The sequence below is a fragment of the Babylonia areolata genome, chromosome 6 (assembly GCF_041734735.1).
Source record: "Babylonia areolata isolate BAREFJ2019XMU chromosome 6, ASM4173473v1, whole genome shotgun sequence".
NCBI classification, from domain to species: domain Eukaryota; kingdom Metazoa; phylum Mollusca; class Gastropoda; order Neogastropoda; family Buccinidae; genus Babylonia; species Babylonia areolata.
In genome coordinates, this window is record NC_134881.1 from 37,618,410 (window position 1) to 37,642,608 (window position 24,199).

The following is a 24,199-nucleotide window of genomic DNA, read 5'->3' on the forward strand; positions in this document are numbered from 1 at the left end:
TATTCACATAGAGACATGAAAGTATGTGCATGATACATGGACATATATGAGCAAATATAAACACACACACACACACACACACACACACACACACATGCTCTCTATCTCTCTCTCTTTCTCACACTTTGAGTGTGAGCAATTTATGGTTTACAAAGTATGTTGCTGTTGTATTCAGTATGATTGTTATGATTCATATATTTCAATGTACATGTGTGACACCCCTTCAGTAAGGGGCTATGGCCTTTATTTGAATAAAACATTTTGTTCGTTCTCTCTCTCTCTCTCTCTCTCACACACACACACTCATATTAACACCCTCAGTCACACACACACACACACACACACACACACACACACACACACACACTCTCACACACACTACCCCCCTAGCCCCCCCCCCCCCCCACCCCTCCTTAACATTTTCCCCTTATTTGTTCTCTCTCTTTTTGAAATGAACCCCAGTGCACTATGGAGTGAGGTTCATCCTTATCCCACCCCTAAGGTAAACACCACGCAGTCTGACAGCCACACAATGAATTTTTTGTGGAGCATCACTCAAACAGCAATACTGCAATGCTTTTGTTGGAAAACCTACTTTCAGTTTCAAAGCGGCATCAATATGTGTGAACTGATCCGTGTACACCTCTGTTTTATTGTCTTCATTTTTTTTTTTTTTTAAAGGCAGTAGATGCCTGACTTACGTATGATAAACCCAATAGGCTGATCGGAGCCTTGAGGGCCTACAAAAGGTTTTTTTTATTATTAAACCTTTGCAAAAACAAAAAAAGACAAATAAACAAAGTAAACAAATAAATGATACACCAAAATATCATAGAAAAGAAAGACAAAGGGAAAGAAGACAACAAAAACAACAACAAACCCCCCCAAAATGAGCGATCAGTTAATACACGAAAACTGAACAAAAATGAAAGACACAGAGAAGGCAAATGACAAACAAAATCAGAACAAAAATGATTCATGCTCAGCAAACATTAGTATACCCACACACGCATGCACACAGACACAGACACACACACATATATAATGCACAACACACAGATACACACACACATATACACAATGCAGATATACACTCACTCACTCTCTCACACACTCATACACACAGATAAACAAAGACACAGATACATCACACACACACACACACACACACACACACACACACACAGAGATAAATGCCACAGACCTGAATGAACTAACAGGTTAAGAATTTTCCTTTCTATGTCCATGGAATTAGTGTAGACAAAAGAAAACTTAACCCTAAGCAAGCCTAGCTTAATTAAGATCACTTATGCAAAGAGGCCCTGAACCTGAAAGGTGTGTGTGTGTGTGTGTATGTGTATGTGTGTGTGTGTGTCTGTTTTTTCTACAGTCATGGTTAGCTTTCCCCACTTTTTGTTTGTTTTTGTTTTGATAAGTAACAAATACATAAGTGCATTTACATGCTGAAGAGTACAAGTATACGACCATGTACAAAAAGTATATACTGGTGCACTCAAGCATGCACATACATTAATAATAATAATAACAATAATGGTATTACTTTTGTCTTGAAAAGTAACAAATACATAAGTGCATTTACATGTTGAAGAGTACAAGTATACGACCATGTACAAAAAGTATATACTGGTGCACTCAAGCATGCACACACATTAATAATAATAGTAATAATAATAATGATATTTATATAGCGCTGAATCTTGTGCAGAGACAAATCAAAACCGCTTTCGCACCAGTCATTCACACACACACGAACTCTAAATCTGGAGAAACTGAAGACAAGGAAGAGGCAGGGAAGGGAGGCTATTTTGGGAAGAGGTAGGTTTTAATAATTTCATAAGCATTCGGATAATCATACAGGTGTGCCTGTAACATACAATCCTACAAACACTGGCATACACACACTCTTAAATACATATATATCACAGTAATAAAATAAAATAAAATCAATTTTGAAAAAAAAGAAGAAAAATGAAAGAGACAAACACACTCAATAACATCTACAAAAATAGACATTGAGTGCTCCTCAAGGTTGTGAAATTTTTTTCTCTTGTTTTTTTGTGTGCAGTTTTCTTGTTCTAAAACCAAGCAATAACAACAACAACAAAGAAAAAACAATACAAAATCACACCAGCCTCTGATAACAGGCAAACAATATCTTTCTGCTCTAATGAAAAGATGCCAGGTTGACACAAAGAAGAAGACGAGGACAAGAACAACAACGACAATAATAACAACAACAGCAGCAAATACAACAACAACAACAACAGCAGTAAAACATATAGAAATAAACCAGAAGTCACAAAATGTATGTCTCTGAAAGCCAGCTGAAACTCACGTGGGCACAGTTTTGTGTAAAAGGTTGTGAACTAAATCAGAGTAGTCAATTATTACTGAAGATAAATTGACTAGTTAATTAAATGAAAAAAAAAACTACCTGGGTTATTCCTTCACAGATCATGCTGGACTTTTTACTAAAATTTCTTTATTATTACTTTACAACAACACTTACACTTATTTACACTGATTTCTAAGTCAACTTCATGTGTAGGACTTTTTACCTGGCTGTTTAAGCACCCACAGAGGTCAGGTATGATGTCAGTATCCATGGATAAAAACTTAACTAACATCTTTATTACTTAAGTAAATCAGCTGATAGTTAAGTCTTTCTATACTACAGTATGCTATAGCGTATCTTATGTGCACAACGCTTTGTTACTGTGGTACGCTATAGCGTACCACGAGTTTGAAAATTCGTAGTTCATTGGTAAACGGTTTTGTACAAAACTAAACAGCACAGCTCTGTTCTACGGTCACCCAAAAGTGCACCTGTATAGTTATTATAGTTGAAAATGCTTTTGTTTGAGTACAATGCATGCGAGTGTACAGTCACCCAACACTGCCTTCTTGCTCACTCGCTCAACAAGATGGCATCTCCATCAACTTCAGCAAGTTCTGTGGCTCAAAGTCAAATGCAAACTTTATTCTATAGTGGATATCCACTGTGTATAAGCATTTGCCCATTCAATTGCTACAATTAGGAAGTGTCCATGGTTACAAAAGACCACACTTGTTAAATTATGAGAAAAACACACCCCCTTTATGTCAGCTGTCAAAAACATGGATGTTTTTCAAAATAAGATAAATCACTCAATAATTAAGTGAATGCTTTGAAGCTTTGCCAAATGTTAGTCCATTCTATTCTTTATATTATCGCAAAATTTCACAGCTGTATGTAATGGCATTCTTTTTCAGATATTTTTCTTGTAACATAAATAAACGGCCTGTGCAGAGAGTATAATGAAGGAAGTCATTGGGCAGTATAGAATGAGTCAAGGAGGAGGGACAGAGTGGAATCTTCCATCTTGTTGCAATGCAACATGTAGTGACATGTTTCAATGTATGATAGCAAATGTAACCCAACTTGTAGATGTTGTATGCAGCAAGATTTAGCTGGTTCAAAACAAAACAAAAAACAAAACAACAACAAGAATTCACTTGTGACTTTAGTCCTTCATGATGCTTAACAGTACAAATTTGTGAATGATTTTGTAAGTTCTGTTTTGTTTTGTATCACTGTTCCTAACATTATCTGCGTATTTTGTTTAAAAAATGACAATTTTTTTCTTTAAAGAACTAAAACAGAAGAAACTGACATTTTGTTCAGCAAAATGAAATAGTCTCCAAAAGAAGTCCCCAAACAACAAAGAAAGATTCACAGGGAAACCAACAAGGCAAAGGACATAATCTGAACTGAAACTGGCAAAATACAATTTGCTTAGTGGAACAGGGAAGATGAGTAGAATGAAAATGAAGCTGGTGAGAGGCCTTGGGGGGGAAAAAAACAGCCAGGCACTGCATGAACAAATTTAGATGTTGATGACTTGAGTTTATTTCTCTCTCATTTTGAACATCATGATTATGAAGAAAAGAGGAAAGACCAGTATTGCCGGTTAACATTAAAGACCTCGTGTTTGTGACTCATAAAAGTATGTAATCTGGTCAAATAGAAAACTGAGCAGGGCAGTTTTGTTTAATGCTCAGCACTATTCTTAACATAAGGAAAACGACCTCTACTGCATCTGCACCAAAGAAACTCTTTGTGAAACAAAAATGTCATGATCAAGTTATAACCTCTGAATAAGCCAAGTGTATAATAAAAGATGAGACCAGAGCCAACAAATCCATCAGATTTTCCCAATATTAGTGAGCAATAACCAAGGGGTGAGTCACTCATTTGATTCCTTTCAAGCAAGACAACGACACACAACTCTGATCACCAGTTATTGTCATCATAATCATCATCAATCATCATCATCACCAGTCAACATCATCACTATTCGCCATTACCATCACCATTATCATCAATAAACATCAGTCATCATCATCATCACCAGTCAACATCATCACTATTCACCATTACCATCACCATTATCATCAATCAACATCAGTCATCATCATCATCATCACCAGTCAACATCATCACTATTCACCATTACCATCACCATTATCATCAATCAACATCAGTCATCATCATCATCATCACCAGTCAACATCATCACTATTCACCATTACCATCACCATTATCATCAATCAACATCAGTCATCATCATCATCATCACCAGTCAACATCATCACTATTCACCATTACCATCACCATTATCATCAATCAACATCAGTCATCATCATCATCATCACCAGTCAACATCATCACTATTCACCATTACCATCAATCAACATCAGTCATCATCATCATCACCAGTAAACATCATCACTATTCACCATTACCATCACCATTATCATCAATAAACATCAGTTATCGTCATCATCATCAGTCATCATCATCAACAACAACAGTCATTATTATCAGTCATCATCATCATAAAAACCACCACTACCACCATCATAATCATCCTCATCACCATCAGCAGGACAAGCAATGTGTATGTCAGATTTCAGCAGGACTAACAATGTGTGTGTCAAATTTCAGCAGGACAAACAATGTGTATGTCAGATTTCATCAGGACAAACAATGTGTATGTCAGATTTCACCAGGACAAACACTGTGTGTGTCAGATTTCATCAGGACAAACAATGTGTATGTCAGATTTCAGCAGGACTAACAATGTGTATGTCAGATTTCACCAGGACTAACAATGTGTGTGTCAAATTTCAGCAGGACAAACAATGTGTATGTCAGATTTCATCAGGACAAACAATGTGTATGTCAGATTTCAGCAGGACTAACAATGTGTATGTCAGATTTCATAAGGACACACAATGTGTATGTCAGATTTCACCAGGACAAACACTGTGTATGTCAGATTTCACCAGGACAAACACTGTGTGTGTCAGATTTCACCAGGACTAACACTGTGTGTGTCAGATTTCATCAGGACAAACAATGTGTGTGTCAGATTTCATCAGGACAAACAATGTGTATGTCAGATTTCAGCAGGACTAACAATGTGTGTGTCAGATTTCATAAGGACACACAATGTGTATGTCAGATTTCACCAGGACAAACACTGTGTGTGTCAGATTTCACCAGGACAAACACTGTGTGTGGGTGTCAGATTTCATCAGGACAAACAATGTGTGAGTCAGATTTCACCAGGACTAACACTGTGTGTGTCAGATTTCACCAGGACAAACAATGTGTGTGGGTGTCAGATTTCATCAGGACAAATGATGTCTATGTCAGATTTCATCAGGACAAATGATGTCTATGTCAGATTTCATTAGGACAAACACTGTGTGTGGGTGTCAGATTTCATCAGGACAAATGATGTCTATGTCAGATTTCATTAGGGCAAACACTCTGTGCGTCAGATTTCATGAAGACAAACAATGTCAATGTGCATGTCAGATTTCATCAGGACAAACACTGTGTGTGTGTGAGAGAGATTTGATCAGGACAAACAATGTGTGTGTCAGATTTCATCAGGACAAACACTGTGTGTGTCAGATTTCATCAGGAAAAACACTGTGTGTGCATCAGATTTTATCAGGACAAACACTGTGTGTGTCAGATTTCATCAGGACAAACAATGTGTGTGTCAGATTTCATCAGGACAAACACTGTGTGTGTCAGATTTCATCAGGACGAACACTGTGTGTGTCAGATTTTAGCAGGACAAGCACTGTGTGTGTCAGATTTCATCAGGACAAACACTGTGTGTGTGTCAGATTTCATCAGGACAAACACTGTGTGTGTCAGATTTCATCAGGACAAACACTGTGTGTGTGTCAGATTTCATCAGGACAAACACTGTGTGTGTGCACCAGATTTCATCAGGATAAACACTGTGTGTGTGTGTCAGATTTCATCAGGACAAACACTGTGTGCATCAGATTTCATCAGGACAAACACTGTGTGTGTGTCAGATTTCATCAGGACAAACACTGTGTGTGTGCATCAGATTTCATCAGGATAAACACTGTGTGTCAGATTTCATCAGGACAAACAATGTGTGTGTCAGATTTCATCAGGACAAACAATGTGTGTGTCAGATTTCATCAGGACAAACACTGTGTGTCAGATTTCATCAGGACAAACACTGTGTGTGTCAGATTTCATCAGGACAAACACTGTGTGTCAGATTTCATCAGGACAAACACTGTGTGTCAGATTTCATCAGGACAAACACTGTGTGTGTCAGATTTCATCAGGACAAACACTGTGTGTGTGTGTGTCAGATTTCATCAGGACAAACACTGTGTCAGATTTCATCAGGACAAACACTGTGTGTGTCAGATTTCATCAGGACAAACACTTTGTGTCAGATTTCATCAGGACAAATACAAGGTCCCCATGGGGCACAGTACTATCTCCTTCCACTTTTCCTCGTACATTCCTTTTTTTTTCTTTTTCTTTTACGTACACTCTTTTTTTTTCTTTTTCTTTTACGAGGTGAAATCATTTTATTCAACTGATGGGATGGAGAACCTGTGTCAATCAACACAGCTGACATTTTTGTCATACTATCAAAAATACATTCCATGGATCTATATGTGGAGTGATGGCCTTGAGGTAACGCATCCGTCTAGGAAGTGAGAGAATCTGAGCATGCTGGTTCGAATCACAGCTCAGTCACCAATATTTTCTCCCCTCCACTAGACCTTGACTGGTGGTCTGGATGCTAGTCATTCAGATGAGATGATAAACTGAGGTCCCGTGTGCAGCATGCACTTGGCACACGTAAAAGAACCCACAGCAACAAAAGACTTGTCTCTGGTACAATTCTGTAGGAAAAACCCACTTCAATAGGAAAAACAAATAAAACTGTATGCAGGAAAAAATACAACAAAAAATGGGTGGCGCTCTCAGTGTAGTGACACGCTCTCCCTGGGGAGAGCAGCCGAATTTCACACAGAGAAATCTGTTGTGACAAAAAAGAGAAATACAAATACAATTACAAATTTTGACACCGCCTTCAAATGGAATCTCCATACAAACGTGGGTATAGATCTACCAGTGAGTGCTACAATATGACTAAGATCCTTTTACATTTTATCGACAGTTCACCATGATGTCACACACACACACACACACACACACAGAGAGAGAGAGAGAGAGAGATACGTACAAATGTTTGCATGTATACATACATACACATGCTGCATATACCGTTTATACACTCTCTCTCTCCCCACCCCCACTCTCTCTCTCTCTCTCTCTCTCATTCACTCACTACACTACAATCATGCTCAGTAATCCACAAGTCTCAGCCAGTCTTCCATTTTTTTCCCCTTCTTTTTCTCTCTTTAAGATTCATAAGGTATCATATAATATATCGACTTCTAATATCTGACTGTTGTTCAAAGATCAGTTTTAAAATGGACAGTCTTCTTGTTTTTTTAGCAGTACATCTTCATACACTCCTGACTGTGAATCTCTTCATGGGGATTGACAGCTTTGCTGATGACTGACAACTTTAATGCTGATACCTGAATGAATACTTGATCACGTATATCTTTGGTAAGAAAATTATGAAAATTACTAAATCAGTACAAGACACTGTTTTGAAACAATCATTTATTGTACTGAAAAACATGTTCCAATACCACCTGTATCCATTTTGACTGAGATTACAAAGACTATTAATGGAATTCTGAGAGATAGGGAGAAAGAGAAAGAGAGAGAGAGGGAGGGGGGGGAGGGAGAGAGGGGTAAAAAATAGAGGAAAATTCTAAAAATGATTTACAACTTCATAACTGATTGACATTTCAAATGTTTCAAAGTTTTGCAAATGATCAACAACCTGCAAATGACTGACAATTTTGCAAATGATTAACAATTTTGCAAATGATGACATCTTTGCAATGACCAATAACATCGCAAATGACTAACAACTTTGCAAAACGATTGACAACTTTGCAAATGATTGACAACTTTGCAATATGATTGACAACTTTGCAAATGACTGACAACTTTGCAAAAAAATAACTGACAACATTCCCCAATGACTGGCAATTATAGCAGAAATGAACGGCTGTGTTGATGAGTGACAGCTAGTTGTACTGAGGACACAGGTCAGACGGACAAACTGAAAGTGCTTTGATGACACTTCAGACTGGAAACAGAGCTGGTGATCAACACAGCACAACTTGAAGACCACTCATCACACTACACAACACCACAAAATTCACATACATAGCATCACACTACATGCCGCACTTCAAACTCACTTGGTTTAAATGTGTTTATTATTACAAAACTGCAGTTGCAAAACAACCACCTCAAAATGAATTTCAGCTACAAGCAGCTCAGAATTTACATCAGACTCACATGTTTTTTTGGTTTTTTGTTTGTTTTAGGGTGTTTTTTTTTAATTATAAAGTTTATGTGAAAATGACAGGCACACAAACACTTTTTTTTTCTAATTTATGAAACAAATTTTGTTCCATTTTGGGCATGGAACACACACACACACACACACACACACACACACTAAGTGCCTTTGCTTCTGAACTCATCAAATATTTAATGCTTAAGTGGGGAGTATATTTCTGGTGACCTTACTGACTTGGGTTGAAGAGTTTAAAAGCACTCTAAATTCAGTGTAATTTTTCTCAAAGATCCATGGAATGTATTTTTGATAGTTTGACAATATCGTTAAAGGCTTACTGCATAATCCAAAAGGATTCGTCCTGTACTTGTCCAGTTGTTAAATACTGGATTTCCTTCCTTACCAGATCCCTTATTTTTCTTCCCTTCCCTTTAATTTTGAGTATTATTTTTCTGTTTTGTTTTTTTGCAAAATTCTACACTCATGCACACAGGCATGCATGCATGTACATATGTGTGTACACACACAAATATATATATACCTTCATGTAGATACACACACACACACACACACACACACACACATATAGTACATGCGTACACAAGAACCTGTGCTTAACAGATACATCCACCATCAGCAATCTGTCTAATATCACTTAAAAGTGGAAAGATATAAACTGACCAACACACACACACACATGCACGCACGAGCGTGAGCACTTACACACACACACACACACACACACACACACACACACACACACACACACACACACACACACAGATGGTTTTACATCTCCAATACTGCCTATGACAAAGAGACCAAGATAAAAACTTTTTTTAAAAAATTATACCATACATGTAAGTCTGGCACAAAACTGCAGCGCTATGTGTCATAATGAAACGATGACAAAAGAGGCAAGCCAAAAACAGAAAAATGTCATATAGTTTTAAATGCAACAGAGCAAACAGAAAGCAGAATATCAGCACAACACAATACAGAACTGTTTTATCAGCCCATATAAAATTCTGTAAGGACATCATGACAAAAGCACTTCACAGATTCTCTTCATACTACATGACAGTACACACAAGAAGACAGCCACTAACGTTGACAAAACCTTTCATCGAATCTAATCTGTTTGCACACTGTTTTTTTTTTACTAACAGAGTTATTAACTTGTGGAACAATCTGCTTGATCGCACTGTTACCACAAGAATATTCAACTACTTCAAAAACCCATTAAACACACACTTGAAAAATCATATAACTTCCAGGTAAATTTCTCAATTAGAAGCTTGCCATACCATTAGCAAATGTGCATCTAATACACCAGTAAAAAGAAAGAAAAAGAAAAAAAAGAAAGCACAAACATATTGTTCTCCATATATGGAAAAAAGACTGAAAACAAAAACCCTGTGAGCCGACTCCTGATACGAAATAACACACTTTAACACCTCTTTAAGCCACACCAAGAAATCCACAAAGCAAGTCTCCACTGAGGCAAACAACACATCACACCACACTGTCACACCTCACACACTACATCACACATCAAGTGAACCAAAGCCTTCATGACTCATGTGTAAATACCCAATCAATCTGACACAGAAATTATTGATCAAAGTAAAGAAGAAAGAGCGTGTGGGATGAAGGCAGGGAAGGGAGTGTGGAGTGGCCCCAATAGCAACTGAACGTCACTCATAACACAGTGCACATTCATGTAAATCCATAACACTCCACAGATAGCATAAACCACATGACACACACTCCACCACGCACCCACACTCACACATAAACCACATCACATACACACAAAAACAAATCACACACCCCCCACATACACTCACCCACAAAACTACATCACACACATTCACATACACACACATCACCCCCTAACACACACACACACATAAACCACATCTCACCACACACACCCACAAACTAACCCCCACACCCACAAACTATATCACTCACACCCACACACATCCCCTCCCCAGCCCCCCACACCCCTACACACACATCCTACATCCCCAGCACTCACTTGGTGACATAGACGCTCTCTCCAGCAGCCGACACGACGACAAACTCATGAAGGGATGGTCTCCCCTGCTTGAGGCCCTCCCCCTCCCTGGAGCGGCGTTTCTTCAGAGCCTTGGGCAGGGTGACAGCCTGCTGGGCGTGCTTGGCCGCCAGCTTCTTGTGGTTCTGCATGGCGCCCAGGGGGTGCACGTGCCGCGGCCGCTTCTTCAGCAGCAGGGTCACCTCCTTGGGCCGGTCCTTCAGGATCCGAACCAGCTCCTTCAGCTGCCAGCCCAGCTGGTGGACAAATGCATGCACACACATATGCATGTACACATATATGCAGGGGCGAATGCACACACAGACAGACAGACAGGCATGCATGCACGCACGCACACGCATACAATCACACAAACACGCAAACACACACATGCACGTGCGCGCACACACACACACACAGAGACAGGGTCAATGTAGGTGTTGTGTGGGGGATAAACTTCAAGTTTTTCACAGTTTGAATAGAAGATTTATAAGGTTCTCTTGTGTCTCAGAGATGGCTTTGTGAATGGACTCTACTTCTCAATTTTTTTCACAGTGTGTATAAATCATTTATAATGTTCCCTTGTGTCTCAGCAATGGGTTTGTGAATGGACATGCACATGCAAATGCACACACACACGTGCACGCGCACACACACACACATGCACACACATGCGCACACACACACATGCGCACACACAATGCACGCGCACACACACATTCACACACACACACATGCACACACACACACACACACACACAGCCTGACCAGCAATTGTTTTTACTGATTTTGTTCCCCTGTAAAAAAAGATCCAGCAGAACCATATGAAAGGTGGATCACACAGACTCCCCACATGTCACTACAAAGTACTGGGCACAAAGCTGATACTGACCACAGTCTGTCCGTTGACCTGTAACACCTCGTCCCCTTTCTCTATTTTACTGCACATGTCCGCCGGGGACTGAAACAAGCCAGAAGTTCACCGTCACACACACACACACAAACACATGCATAAACACACAAAGAGAGACATACACCCCCCCCCCCGACACACACACACACACACCCAGCAACACACACGTATGCACCCACCGACCCACACCCACACATACACCCACAAAACAGGCATTATTCACGGCCTATTTTGTCATCCCTAGACTCATCTTGCCAGTTTACACATCCCTGAATTTTATAAAATTTCCTGAAGAACAAAATTTTGCTCTCATAAGTCATATGTCAGTGCTCCAAGCACTAGAGCACTGCAGACCAAAATTTTCTGAAATCAACAGCACAGCAGTCCACAAGTACTTCTTATATGTGCATCAGTGTGTAAAGCACACACACACACACACACACACACACACACACACACAAACATACACACACGCACACACACACACGCACACACACACTGTCACATGTAAAACAGAAACAGACATTTATGGAGATCAGTTTATTTAAAGCAACAACAGAAACCACAAACATTATTAAGATCATTCAGTGGCAAACCCACCCACTAGCGCTTCCAGCATATACATCAATGCATTCACACACACACACACACACACACACACAAACAACAAACAGAGTCACCTATGACAAAGAAACACACACACACACACACAAGAACAGACAAGACAAACCTGTACAAATATGAGAAGACATATGCAGCAGGAAATGTCTGTTACTGACTGTCCTGAACTGAGTGGAAGGGCTAGGTTATCTCCCTTCGACCACTTGGCTTAAACCTCTGAGCTATCGGGGACCCCAGTTGAATAATGTCTTGGAATGTCTAGAACTCATTAATGAGGGGTTGTGAACGTGCTTTGTTAATTTTCCCACCATTAAAAGTGTGTTTATCTTTCTTTATTCTTGTATACCAACCTAACTTGGCCTAGTTGGTAAGAATTTATTATTTTTTTGCTTTACAGTTTCTGAAAATTTTATGTTTATTATTTTGTGAATAATAGTATTGTTGGGACTGAATATGAGGGTACTACAGTGTGTTGTGGAAGGATGAAAATAGTACCTTGGGCATCTTCTTTGAGCTCTGGGTCACTTTGGCTCCAACCACTAGAGAGACAACATCACAGAGCAAGCAGGTGCTTTGTGGAAGGGGAGAGATTGGGTATGTGAGATTTTTCCCTGGTATAATTCGGTCTTGGTTGTCTGCAGGGAAGCCTAGAAGTTACAAACCACTTGTTTGGTTGAAGATTGAAGTTTGTTGGGGTTTTTTTGTTAAGAAAATCATTTTACGGCATTCTATTCAGAAGAAAGTCTGACTTTGGAAAATTTGCCTGCCAGGAATGATTAGACATTACTAAAGAGTGCTGTTCATTTTTATTTTGTATGCTGCTATATTAAATGTCTTTTGCTTGCAAAAGTCTGATACAGACTTTTTATGGAGAATGATTTTGTTGTTGTTTTTCTTGTGACATAAATTATCATGGAAGAACTATGTTATTTATAAAAGATTGTTAAATGTTCATCTTATTATGAACGGGTTCTAGTCAGTGATATAGCAAGTTCTTTTCAAGAGAAGACTCTTTCCTTTACATGTAATTAATTTTTTGCTGTTGACCACTTCTTGCAACTCAAAAAGAACTGATAATTTATAGGCTGGTGTGTGTCTGTTAAGATTTTCGGTATGGCAATACACACCAGGCTTAGGGTTCATGTGTCAAGGTTACTTTGTGACCTTCCACCACTATAAACACAGTTCTAAAGACTGAAGCGGACATTTCGAACCAGAAAAATATAAGCATTCTTTTGTTGTAAAAATGCCGAGAGATGTTGAACGTTCAATTTTTTGTGTCCGTTTAAACTGTATTATTTGCTGTAGTTTAGCCAGGAATGAGACTTTTGGCTAAGAGAACGTCGGCAGAAAGATGGAGTAGCTGATGAAGATTCTGAGTGTGTGCGTGTGTGAAAGAGAGAGAGCGTTCTGCTAAGCTGAGATCGAAGTAATATACCATTGCACAGCAGGTTTCCGATGGCTTGGTTGTTCCCTAATGTCCAGTTATGTTGAGATCTGGACTAGTGGTTTTAGGTGCTGATGATTGTCAACTTGTTTTCAGTGACTTTGGTTCACTGGCAGAATGTGTGCGTGAGGCTGACAGGCAGCGGGCGCAAATGCCTGTGGGAACATCTTAGTCCTGAGGTGTGTGTTGGTATTTTTGTGTGTGTTTGTGTATTGCTGTTGTTTTAAGGACTCATTATGGGGTTGTGCTCACAAGGCCCCATACACTGAATATTATTTTTGTTATTTAGGAAAAAACAGAGCTACCAACCCCTTGCTAATCAAGAAACATCTTGATTATGGTTTTAATTTCATGTGTTGATATGTGTCTGTGGAAGAACTTCACAGAATTCCATGATTTTATCTGTGGAAAATTTCCACTGATTGCTCGCTCATTTGCTGCAAGTTCCTTCAAACTGAAAGTATTCCTTTTTTTATGCTTTCTGTAATACAGTATGTTTTGATGATAAATATGTAATTTTGTCTAATCATTATTAACTTGCCATGGTCATGTGGGCATGCCAGATATTGTTTTGCTTCACTGATATTATTTCACCATGATCATGTGGACATGGCTGATGCTGTTCTCGTTTTTGTAATGTTTTACCATGATCATGTGGACATGGTAATATTTGCTTAATCACCATTAATTTGCCATAATCATGTGGGCATGGTAGGTGTTGCTCTTGTTTTTATAATGTATTGCCATGATCATGCGGACATGGTAATAAATGCTTTTGTTTAATTGCCTTTAATTTGCCGTGATCGTGTGGACATGGCATATGTTGTTCTTGGTTTTATAATGTTTTGCCATGATCATGTGGACATGGTAATAATTTCCTTTGTTTAGTCACCATTAATTTGCCATGATCATGTGGACATGGTATACCTTTCTGTTTCATTGCTATAAATTTTGCTTGTTTTGTTTCTTTTCTTTCAGGATTTTTTTTCTGATTTGTTGTTGTTGTTGTTGTTGTTGTTCTTGTTGTTTGTTTGTTTTGTTTTTGTTTTTGTTTAAGTTTTGGCTGAAAATGAATAAAGAATTGAATGGAGAATTTGACGTGAGTGTGGTACAAGTCTACATGGGTGCATGACACAACAACCCTTCACCACCTTGTCCCCCTACATAAAGCTAAGACAGCCACAGTAAACCCTGTACTCACTAAATCTTTGATACTGCTGATTCCATGGATTCCATTGTAGGCAGACTGGATGTTCATACCCTGTCAAAGTAAAAAACAGAAGTGGAAGAAAGCAATCAGCTGCAGTTTCAAGGAGGCAGCAAAGCATACAGACTATATATATATATATATATATCCTACATCACATCTGCTTAAAATTAAAAGGTAGGTAGGGAGGGGATGCCAGTTCCCAAGCTATGTATAGATTCAATAAATTGGTCAGGCCTTGTGAGGCTACCAAATGCAGGAGAAACATAACCTTAATGAAAAACTGCTTCAGTCTCTCTCTCTCTCTCCCCCATGTCTCTCTTTTCCTTCTCCCTCCCTCCCTCTCATAGTGATATAAACAGGCATAAGACCTTTATATACAGTTTTGCCACAGCAAATAATGCGTGATGCTATTTACATCATGGGTAGGAGTGACTGACTTTTGTAATACTAAAATGTTTGCAGCCAGGGTCTTGGGAGCTAGAGTATGGGGTCTTAATACCAAAACAAAATAAAGTCGTTTTTTTAAATCAACAAATTATCAATATGGAAATCCATATAATACAGAAATACTTCCACCCATGTCAAACATTTAGAGCATGCAATATTGTTCAATTTCTACAGCGACACATGTATGTCCACAGAACAACACATTAAGAACGCAGTGCCAACAGTCCTCATGCCCACTGACCAGTTCTTCCCCTTGCTTCTTGCGGATGGTGGCCTGCTCCAGTGCTGCTGGTTGGATGACCAGGGGATCCTTGGTGTTCTGAACGAGCCCCTCACAATACTCTATCAGTGTGCCACACTGTAAAGACACAGGCCGTGTTCAGAACAAGCACCTCACAATACTCTATCAGTGTCCCACACTGTAGACAGGCCGCGTTCAGTGCAATGACATAGATCAATGTGACATTCTGAACGAACCCCTCACAATACTCAGTGTCCCATACTGTAGACAAAGAGGCTGTGTTCAGTGCAATGACATAGAGCAATGTGATGTTCTGAACGAGCCCCTCACAATACTCTCTGTGTCCCACACTGTGAACACACAGGCCATGTTCAGTGCAATGACATAGAGCAATGTGATGTTCTGAACGAGCCCCTCACAATACTCTCTGTGTCCCACACTGTGAACACACAGGCCATGTTCAGTGCAATGACATAGAGCAATGTGATGTTCTGAACGAGCCCCTCACAATACTCTCTGTGTCCCACACTGTGAACACACAGGCCATGTTCAGTGCAATGACATAGAGCAATGTGATGTTCTGAACGAGCCCCTCACAATACTCTCTGTGTCCCACACTGTGAACACACAGGCCATGTTCAGTGCAATGACATAGAGCAATGTGATGTTCTGAACGAGCCCCTCACAATACTCTCTGTGTCCCACACTGTGAACACACAGGCCATGTTCAGTGCATTGACATAGAGCAATGTGATGTTCTGAACGAGCCCCTCACAATACTCTCTGTGTCCCACACTGTGAACACACAGGCCATGTTCAGTGCAATGACATAGAGCAATGTGATGTTCTGAACGAGCCCCTCTCAATACTCTCTGTGTCCCACACTGTGAACACACAGGCCATGTTCAGTGCAATGACATAGAGCAATGTGATGTTCTGAACGAGCCCCTCACAATACTCTCTGTGTCCCACACTGTGAACACACAGGCCATGTTCAGTGCAATGACATAGAGCAATGTGATGTTCTGAACGAGCCCCTCACAATACTGTGTCCCACACTGTGAACACACAGGCCATGTTCAGTGCAATGGCATAGAGTTGTGCGGTGTTCTGAACAAGCCCTTCACAGTGGTCTATCAGTGTGCCACACTGTACAAACACAGGCCATGTTCAGTGCCATGACACAGAGTTGTGTGGTGTTCTGAACAAGCCCTTCACAGTGGTCTATCAGTGTGCTACACTGTATAAACACAGGCCATGTTCAGTGCCATGACACAGAGTTGTGTGGTGTTCTGAACAAGCCCTTCACAGTGGTCTATCAGTGTGCTACACTGTACAAACACAGGCCATGTTCAGTGCCATGACACAGAGTTGTGTGGTGTTCTGAACAAGCCCTTCACAGTGGTCTATCAGTGTGCTACACTGTATAAACACAGGCCATGTTCAGTGCCATGACAGAGTTGTGTGGTGTTCTGAACAAGCCCTTCACAGTGGTCTATCAGTGTGCTACACTGTATAAACACAGGCCATGTTCAGTGCCATGACATAGAGTTGTGCAGTGTTCTGAACAAGCCCTTCACAGTGGTCTATCAGTGTGCCACACTGTATAAACACAGGCCATGTTCAGTGCCATGACATAGAGTTGTGCAGTGTTCTGAACAAGCCCTTCACAGTGGTCTATCAGTGTGCCACACTGTATAAACACAGGCCATGTTCAGTGCCATGACACAGAGTTGTGTGGTGTTCTGAACAAGCCCTTCACAGTGGTCTATCAGTGTGCCACACTGTACAAACACAGGCCATGTTCAGTGCCATGACAGAGTTGTGTGGTGTTCTGAACAAGCCCTTCACAGTGGTCTATCAGTGTGCCACACTGTACAAACACAGGACATGCTCAGATTAACAATAACCAGGATGTTCTTGATGTCATGAACAGGCCACTTTATAGTGTTCTACTTATAAATGTGCCACATTGAAAGATGACTTGGGCTGCATTCCGATTTAAGACATGAGTGTATGAATCAGAATCAGAATCGAAATCAGAATCAATTTTAATGTCAATTAAACCTGAACAAGCTTTATAAGACACGCATGCAAAGTTACATGAAACCACGCACAAAAAAGCTAAACAAAATAGATAAATATTGAACAAGAGATTGAATCACTCCCGCCTGCTATGACATTTTTGACAGCAGTTACTGACAAATTTCCCAAACAGTCCCACAAGTTTGTCTTCCAGTATTAGCTGACTGGGTTTAATAATATTTGGAAGGTACTTTTGAATTTTTTGCATAAATTCTATTCTTATTTCTTTGTATAATTCGCAGTCATCTAAGAAATGATATTCATTCTCTATTGTTTGACATTGTAAACATAGTCTCCTTTCTTTTGGGATGTTAAAATATCGGCTTTTTTCTATTGCTAAATCATGTCAGGATATTCTTAATTTGCACAATGATTGTTTTTGATTATAATTAAGATATCCTTCAAGCAAATAAGGTTCAGTTCTGTATTCACGAGTAATTTTATTATAGAATAGTAGTTTAGATTTAATTTCAGATTTGTTCTCTTCCAGAATAAAACATATCCATATTCTAGTTTATTCATTATAACGCGTCTAAGTCTATGAACATTGAATGTTGACTGATTATTCCAAACATGTCTTAAACCAAGATTCTGTAATATAATTTCAATGAAATTAATCCATGTTCACTGTTTTGTTTCCTCTGTAAGCATGTTGTCATACACAATTTTGATATACGAATTTTCTCGTGCCTGTGTTAAGTGAAAACAAAATTTTATTACTTGACAAATCACTTTTAAACTTAAGGGGTATTTACCTATTTCACCAAGTATTGCTAAATTTGTGGATTTTTTGTGGACTCCCAATATTTGTTTAAAAAAGTTTAAATGAACATGCTCATGAGGAAATTTGTTCATGAGACAATGGTTATATAGTTTGTCAAAGGTAAAAGTAGCATCTGCTTTTTCACAAGTGGGGAACCATGTGTTGCTCTGACCAAGTTCCTCACAGTATCTGGTCAGAATGCACACTAAAACATCACATGGATAAACACTTACTGAGTTTTTAATATTCTCCTCTATACCTAATGATTTGCAAATGACGTCTCCTCAATACCTGCCCTTTTCTTAGTTTCCCCGAAACACTTAGGGATTTCTTTATATCCCTTTCAACATTTACTCATTTCATGACACAACCCAAAGCATGTTGGTTTTTTTCATGTCCCCATGGGCACATGCTAATTTCTTGACCTCCTCTGAACACTTAAGGATTCTTGATGTCCCCATCATTATGGTGCCCTAAAAGCCTTCACTTATTTCTTGACATCTCTCTCAACACTGATTTTTTTATGTCCTCCTGAGCACTAACAGATTTCTATGTGCTCCCACCCCCACTGACCCCCTCATCTTCCCTCAACACTCACTGATTTCTTGATGGCTCCCTCGGGGTCCACACAGGCAGACTCTCTCTGTGTCACCGTCACCAGTTCCAGACCCAGCTTCACCACAGAGTTCCGCAGCCGGCAGATGTCGTAGATCCCTTCAAACGGAGCCCTGTCAGTCACCAGTGTGTCCCAGTTAGGGACACAACAACATGAGCACACACTTTTCTTGATTTGCCCAGTAATTTTTTGGTTTTCATTGCTATCTCAGACTTTGATCAGTAAATTCTAAATTTGCCAGCACATGTGTAGCTTATTATAATTCGCAGGGTAAAGCATGTTTGTCACACAACGTATAATGCATTACACGTAGCATTCTGTTGCTATGTATATATTCTATGCTTGTTTTAAACAGGGTCTTCATTTGAAAGAGACTCATCAATCCAGATTTTTATTGCTGCTTTTTATTTTTTACTTTTTTTCCCCAGAACACCTGCAAGCTAAATGTAAAGTTTCAGTATCAAGAAGTGTGAAGACTGATATATATATACATATGTTACACCACATCTGCTGTAAAAATTTAAAGAAATCAAAATCAAGAAAGTTTTCAAAGGGACAACAACTCCCATGTTTACTTACTTGTACAAGTGGGCTTTTACATGTACATGTAAGACTGTTTTGTTCTTCACCCCACTGTTAAGGCAGCCATACTCCATTTTAAAGGGAGTGCATGTTGGTTATGTTCTTGTTTCAAAAACCCACCACAAACTCTGATATGGATTATGGGACCTTTAATGTGCCAATTTGATGTTCTGCAAGTGTACACATAATAGTATGCTTATATGTTGATCTGGGAGATCAGAAAATCTCCACCATTAACCCACCATACACAGTTGGGATTCGAATGCAGGACCCTTAGATTGAAAGTCTGATGCTGTAACTACTTAGCTATCACATCCGTCGGATAGTTTCAGTTTCATGGAGATCTGAAAGTGTGCAGTCTGATCCATATATTCTACACCACATAAGCTTTTAAAAATAATTCAAACAAATTTCAAAGAAGCGCCAAGCAGAGAGAGCGTGAAGGCAGATGTGGTGCAGCATGTATGTATCTGTCTGCACACTCTGACACCTCCATGAAACAGGCACTGACAGGACCCAGCCACCTGTCCAGCCAGGAAACGAGGTTCTTCAGTGTGGTCAGCAGGTCAGCCACGTAGGACAGGATGGTGATGGACAGCCGGCGCCGGTGCAGCTCCCCATACCGCAGATTGGCACGGTTCTGGTCGTTCTCTCCCTGCCGCATCTGGATCTCCGCCACCACATTGCGAGCCTTGCAGCCCAGCTGTAGCGCCATGGACTGAAGGTTCTCTGTGTCCAGGGTGTAACGCTGGAACCAATGTGGCAATGTTAGTAACAAATACAGTACTGTTACAGTTCTAATGCTATGCTACTTCCCCAAACTTTGACCTTTAAACATATTATTGTTATTATTATTATCATTATCATCGTTCTTCTTCTTATGGTGATGACAACTATTATTGTTATCATTATCATAACAATTATTATGATTATCATTATCATCATCATTATTATTATTACTTTTTTATTATCATCATTATTACTATTGTTATTATCAGTTCTTGGACTCCATGCTGGAGATTTGAATAAAATACAAGTTGAGAGAGTCTGTAAATAATCAAAGACAGGACTTAATGTATCCACATCCAGCAGTGTCCACCTACTGAAAAGCCCACAGATCATCATCATCACCATTTTTATCATTATCATTATCATCAGCACATCATTAGTGTCATCATAATTAGTATCATCATCATCACCATCAGAGCAGGTCAACAGCCTCCAGCACCAATTTCAGGTGACCCACTTTCTTGATGCCCATCATCATCATCACCAACATCACCATCATCAACATCATCATCACCCCCAGACCCACCAGGGAGCGCAGCAGGTCGACAGCCTCCAGCACCAGTTCTTGATGACCCAGTTTCTTGATGCCCATCTTCTCCAGGTCAGAGTGGTTCAGCATCAGCAGCTTCCGCCCGTCCACTGAGTTGATTTTGAACAGCGTCACATACTGTGCCACTGATTCGTCCAGTCCTAGTGTCACACATAGCAAGCACTATGAATAATCAGACAGTACAGGTATGATGTAGAATCAATTCACTATTTGCATGGTGTACACTGATTCTATTCCTGTAGTTTCTTTTCTGCAACAGCGCTTTGATTCCAAATGGACTCTTCCTCTATCTTAGTACCGACTGACCCATGTTCAACTGCTGTTCACATGGAACCATTCTCCACTTCAGTCTTCAAAGTTCTCGTTTGAATATTTGCTACTACCACCAGCACTGGATTACACTGCTGGTCAGACATCTGCCCAACAGATGTAGTGTAGTGTATATGGATTTGTCTGAACACAGTGATGCCTCCTTCAGCAACTGAACTAAACACTTTTCTGCACAAAGATTTAGATTCTTTTATGACATCTAGTTAGCTGACATTGTACAGTACAATTCTACATCTGATACAGAATAATGCATACGTTATTATAACCCAGAGGTCACTGGATTATGTCCTAAATCTGCAAGATAATGAAACATACGCATTTCTGCATTCTGCACAGTGTACCAACATTGCTTTGGTAAAGAAGAGGGTAGGGTGAAATTGCAGGGTTTTTTTTCTTTTTCTTTTTTTTAATCTTAATCTTAATTTCTTCTTTTTTTTCTTTTTCTTTTTTTGTTTGTTTTGTTTTTCTAGTTTGCAGTGCTTGTTTTTCTATCATCAGTATCAAATAAAATAAATCAATAACCATTCTAACTATTTTGAAAAATCTAAAACTTTTCTAAATTCAGTGTTTAAAAAATAATAAATACATACAAACTTGTGAAGTCACTGGCTTATGTCCCAAATCTGTCTGCAAGATAATGAAACATACACATTTTTGCATGCTGCACTGCGTACCAAAATTGCATTGCTAAAGGAGAGGGCAGGTTGAAATTGCAGGTTTTCTTTGTTTTTCTTTTTCATCTTTATTTTCATTGTATTTGTATCGTTTATCTTTTAATTTTTTTATTATTTTTTTTATTTTGTCGTGCTTGTTTTTCTATCAGTATAATTCAAAATAAATCATTAATCATTTCAAGTAAATTCAACTATTTTGAAAAATCTAAACTTTTTAAAATTCGGTGTCTAAAAAATAAATATATACAAAGTGTGTTTACACACTAATAAATCAGTGACAGGGTTGGAAAACAACAACAGCAGTACCATGAGTATGTCCTGGGTGTGGTATTAGATGTTTTTTAAAGTGCACCAAAAAATCACAAACTAAATGAAGCATAAAAAGGATACAATAAGGATTCAACTGGTCAAATTTGGAAAACAAAATTAATATATTCAAATTCATCAGTTCTGAAAAGGACTTAACTGTTCAAATCATGAACAATTTAAGAAGTCTCCCTGGTTGAAAAATAATCAAAAGAATGGAATAAGGAGCAAAGCCCTTTTAAGAACTGTAAAAGAATTCAAACACTGAACACAAATTTCATTGCGAGCACATGCCATTCTTTCAATTTTCTTCACTGAAAAGACCAACCCTTTAGTTTTAATTCCTTCAGGTAAAAAGTGACCCTTTGTCCAGTTAAATATAATTATAGTTATCATAACAAACATAAGAAATGCATCCCCACAGAAAAACAAAGGAAATCAAACGTTTTATCGGTACTGACTGTCACTGGCAATATTGATGACTACCGTAACTTGATTCGGTTTTCTTTACAATTATGCAGCTATATTTTGCAAACCATTACTATTCTCCGTGTAAAAAACACAACTTACCCTGCAGCCAATTGGCGACTTCTTGTGGAGTCCAGTTTTCGAACTGTATGTGTTGAGCTTGGTACGATGCCATTATTCTGTGTCACAGAGTATGCTGGTCGGATAATGCACGACTTACGATTTGTAACACAGGTACTCAAACCAGCTCGACAGATCAGTGCAATCTGCCATCATCAATTTCAAAATCACCTGCACAAAAGCAAAATTCGAGAGAAAAAATGCGTTTTCTCCCAGAAGGATTCGGTGCACTTCATTATTATGCTTGCACGAAGGTTGGTGACATCGAAGCATCACCTACAACTTGTTAGAACGATGCGTACCAGGCCTTGTCCTGCAGATATTATGATAAATTATGATGCTGATGCCAAACATAATTCTCGTCTGCTTCCGGACCCAAGGGGGAGCAGCCCAACCATTTCCTTTCGTGCACAATTGCAAAGAGTTGTTTCCCTCTATTCTTTTTTGCACATCACAACACAATCCAAAAGCTCATTGAAGACCAAACCAGTAGCGGACTGGTTACAGAGACCAACTTTTTGTCTGAAATTCGAAGATTCCAGTCCCTGTTGTTGGCTGCACACAGGCCATCTATTGCACATTACCTTTGGGCCTAAGAATATAAGTGGTAGTAGGCCTTTGCCATCGTCCATGACTCTGTGTGTGTGTGTGTGTGTGTGTGTGTGTGTGTGTGTGACGGACGGGTTCAAATCAAATCAGATCAAAAACACTTTATTAATCCACATGGAAATTAAGTTGTGCAATCACAGGCTCGTTGTAAACACTGGCATAAAATCATGCGCAACATAAGAAGAGATTAAAACTAGTCAAATAAGAATTCCCAATAGCTGACGATATACTACCCCCCCCCCCCCCCCCCCCCCCACATACTCATGTTAAGACAATAGGGTATTGCACAACAATATTAACAAATGAAAACATCCAACAAAAAAGGGTATAATTACTAAAAATGACATGCGCGCACGCACGCACACACACACACACATACACACACACACCCACACACACACGCACACACACGTTGAGACCATAAGGTATTGCACAACAATACATAAATAAAAACATCAAGGGAATAAATCGTATATATAAGTAAAATGTACACACACACACACACACACACACACACACACACACACACACATACATACACACACACACTCATTCA

At 39.3% G+C, this 24,199-nt stretch overlaps 1 protein-coding gene across 1 annotated transcript in view; it reads right to left on the minus strand.

The window, feature by feature from the left end:
• The window catches only part of LOC143283513 (uncharacterized), a 67,195-nt gene extending 43,858 nt beyond the window's left edge, over positions 1-23,337 (minus strand). The window contains exons 1-8 of the mRNA XM_076589757.1: positions 23,017-23,337; positions 21,113-21,276; positions 20,322-20,545; positions 19,198-19,327; positions 15,752-15,868; positions 15,055-15,114; positions 11,765-11,833; positions 10,855-11,129 (exon numbers count right to left, since the gene is read on the minus strand). Of these exons, the coding sequence (XP_076445872.1) occupies positions 10,855-11,129; positions 11,765-11,833; positions 15,055-15,114; positions 15,752-15,868; positions 19,198-19,327; positions 20,322-20,545; positions 21,113-21,276; positions 23,017-23,089 (1,112 nt within the window). The 5' untranslated portion in view covers positions 23,090-23,337. The remainder of the gene's footprint in view (positions 1-10,854; positions 11,130-11,764; positions 11,834-15,054; positions 15,115-15,751; positions 15,869-19,197; positions 19,328-20,321; positions 20,546-21,112; positions 21,277-23,016) is intronic.
• Between the last annotated feature and the right edge of the window lie 862 nt (positions 23,338-24,199).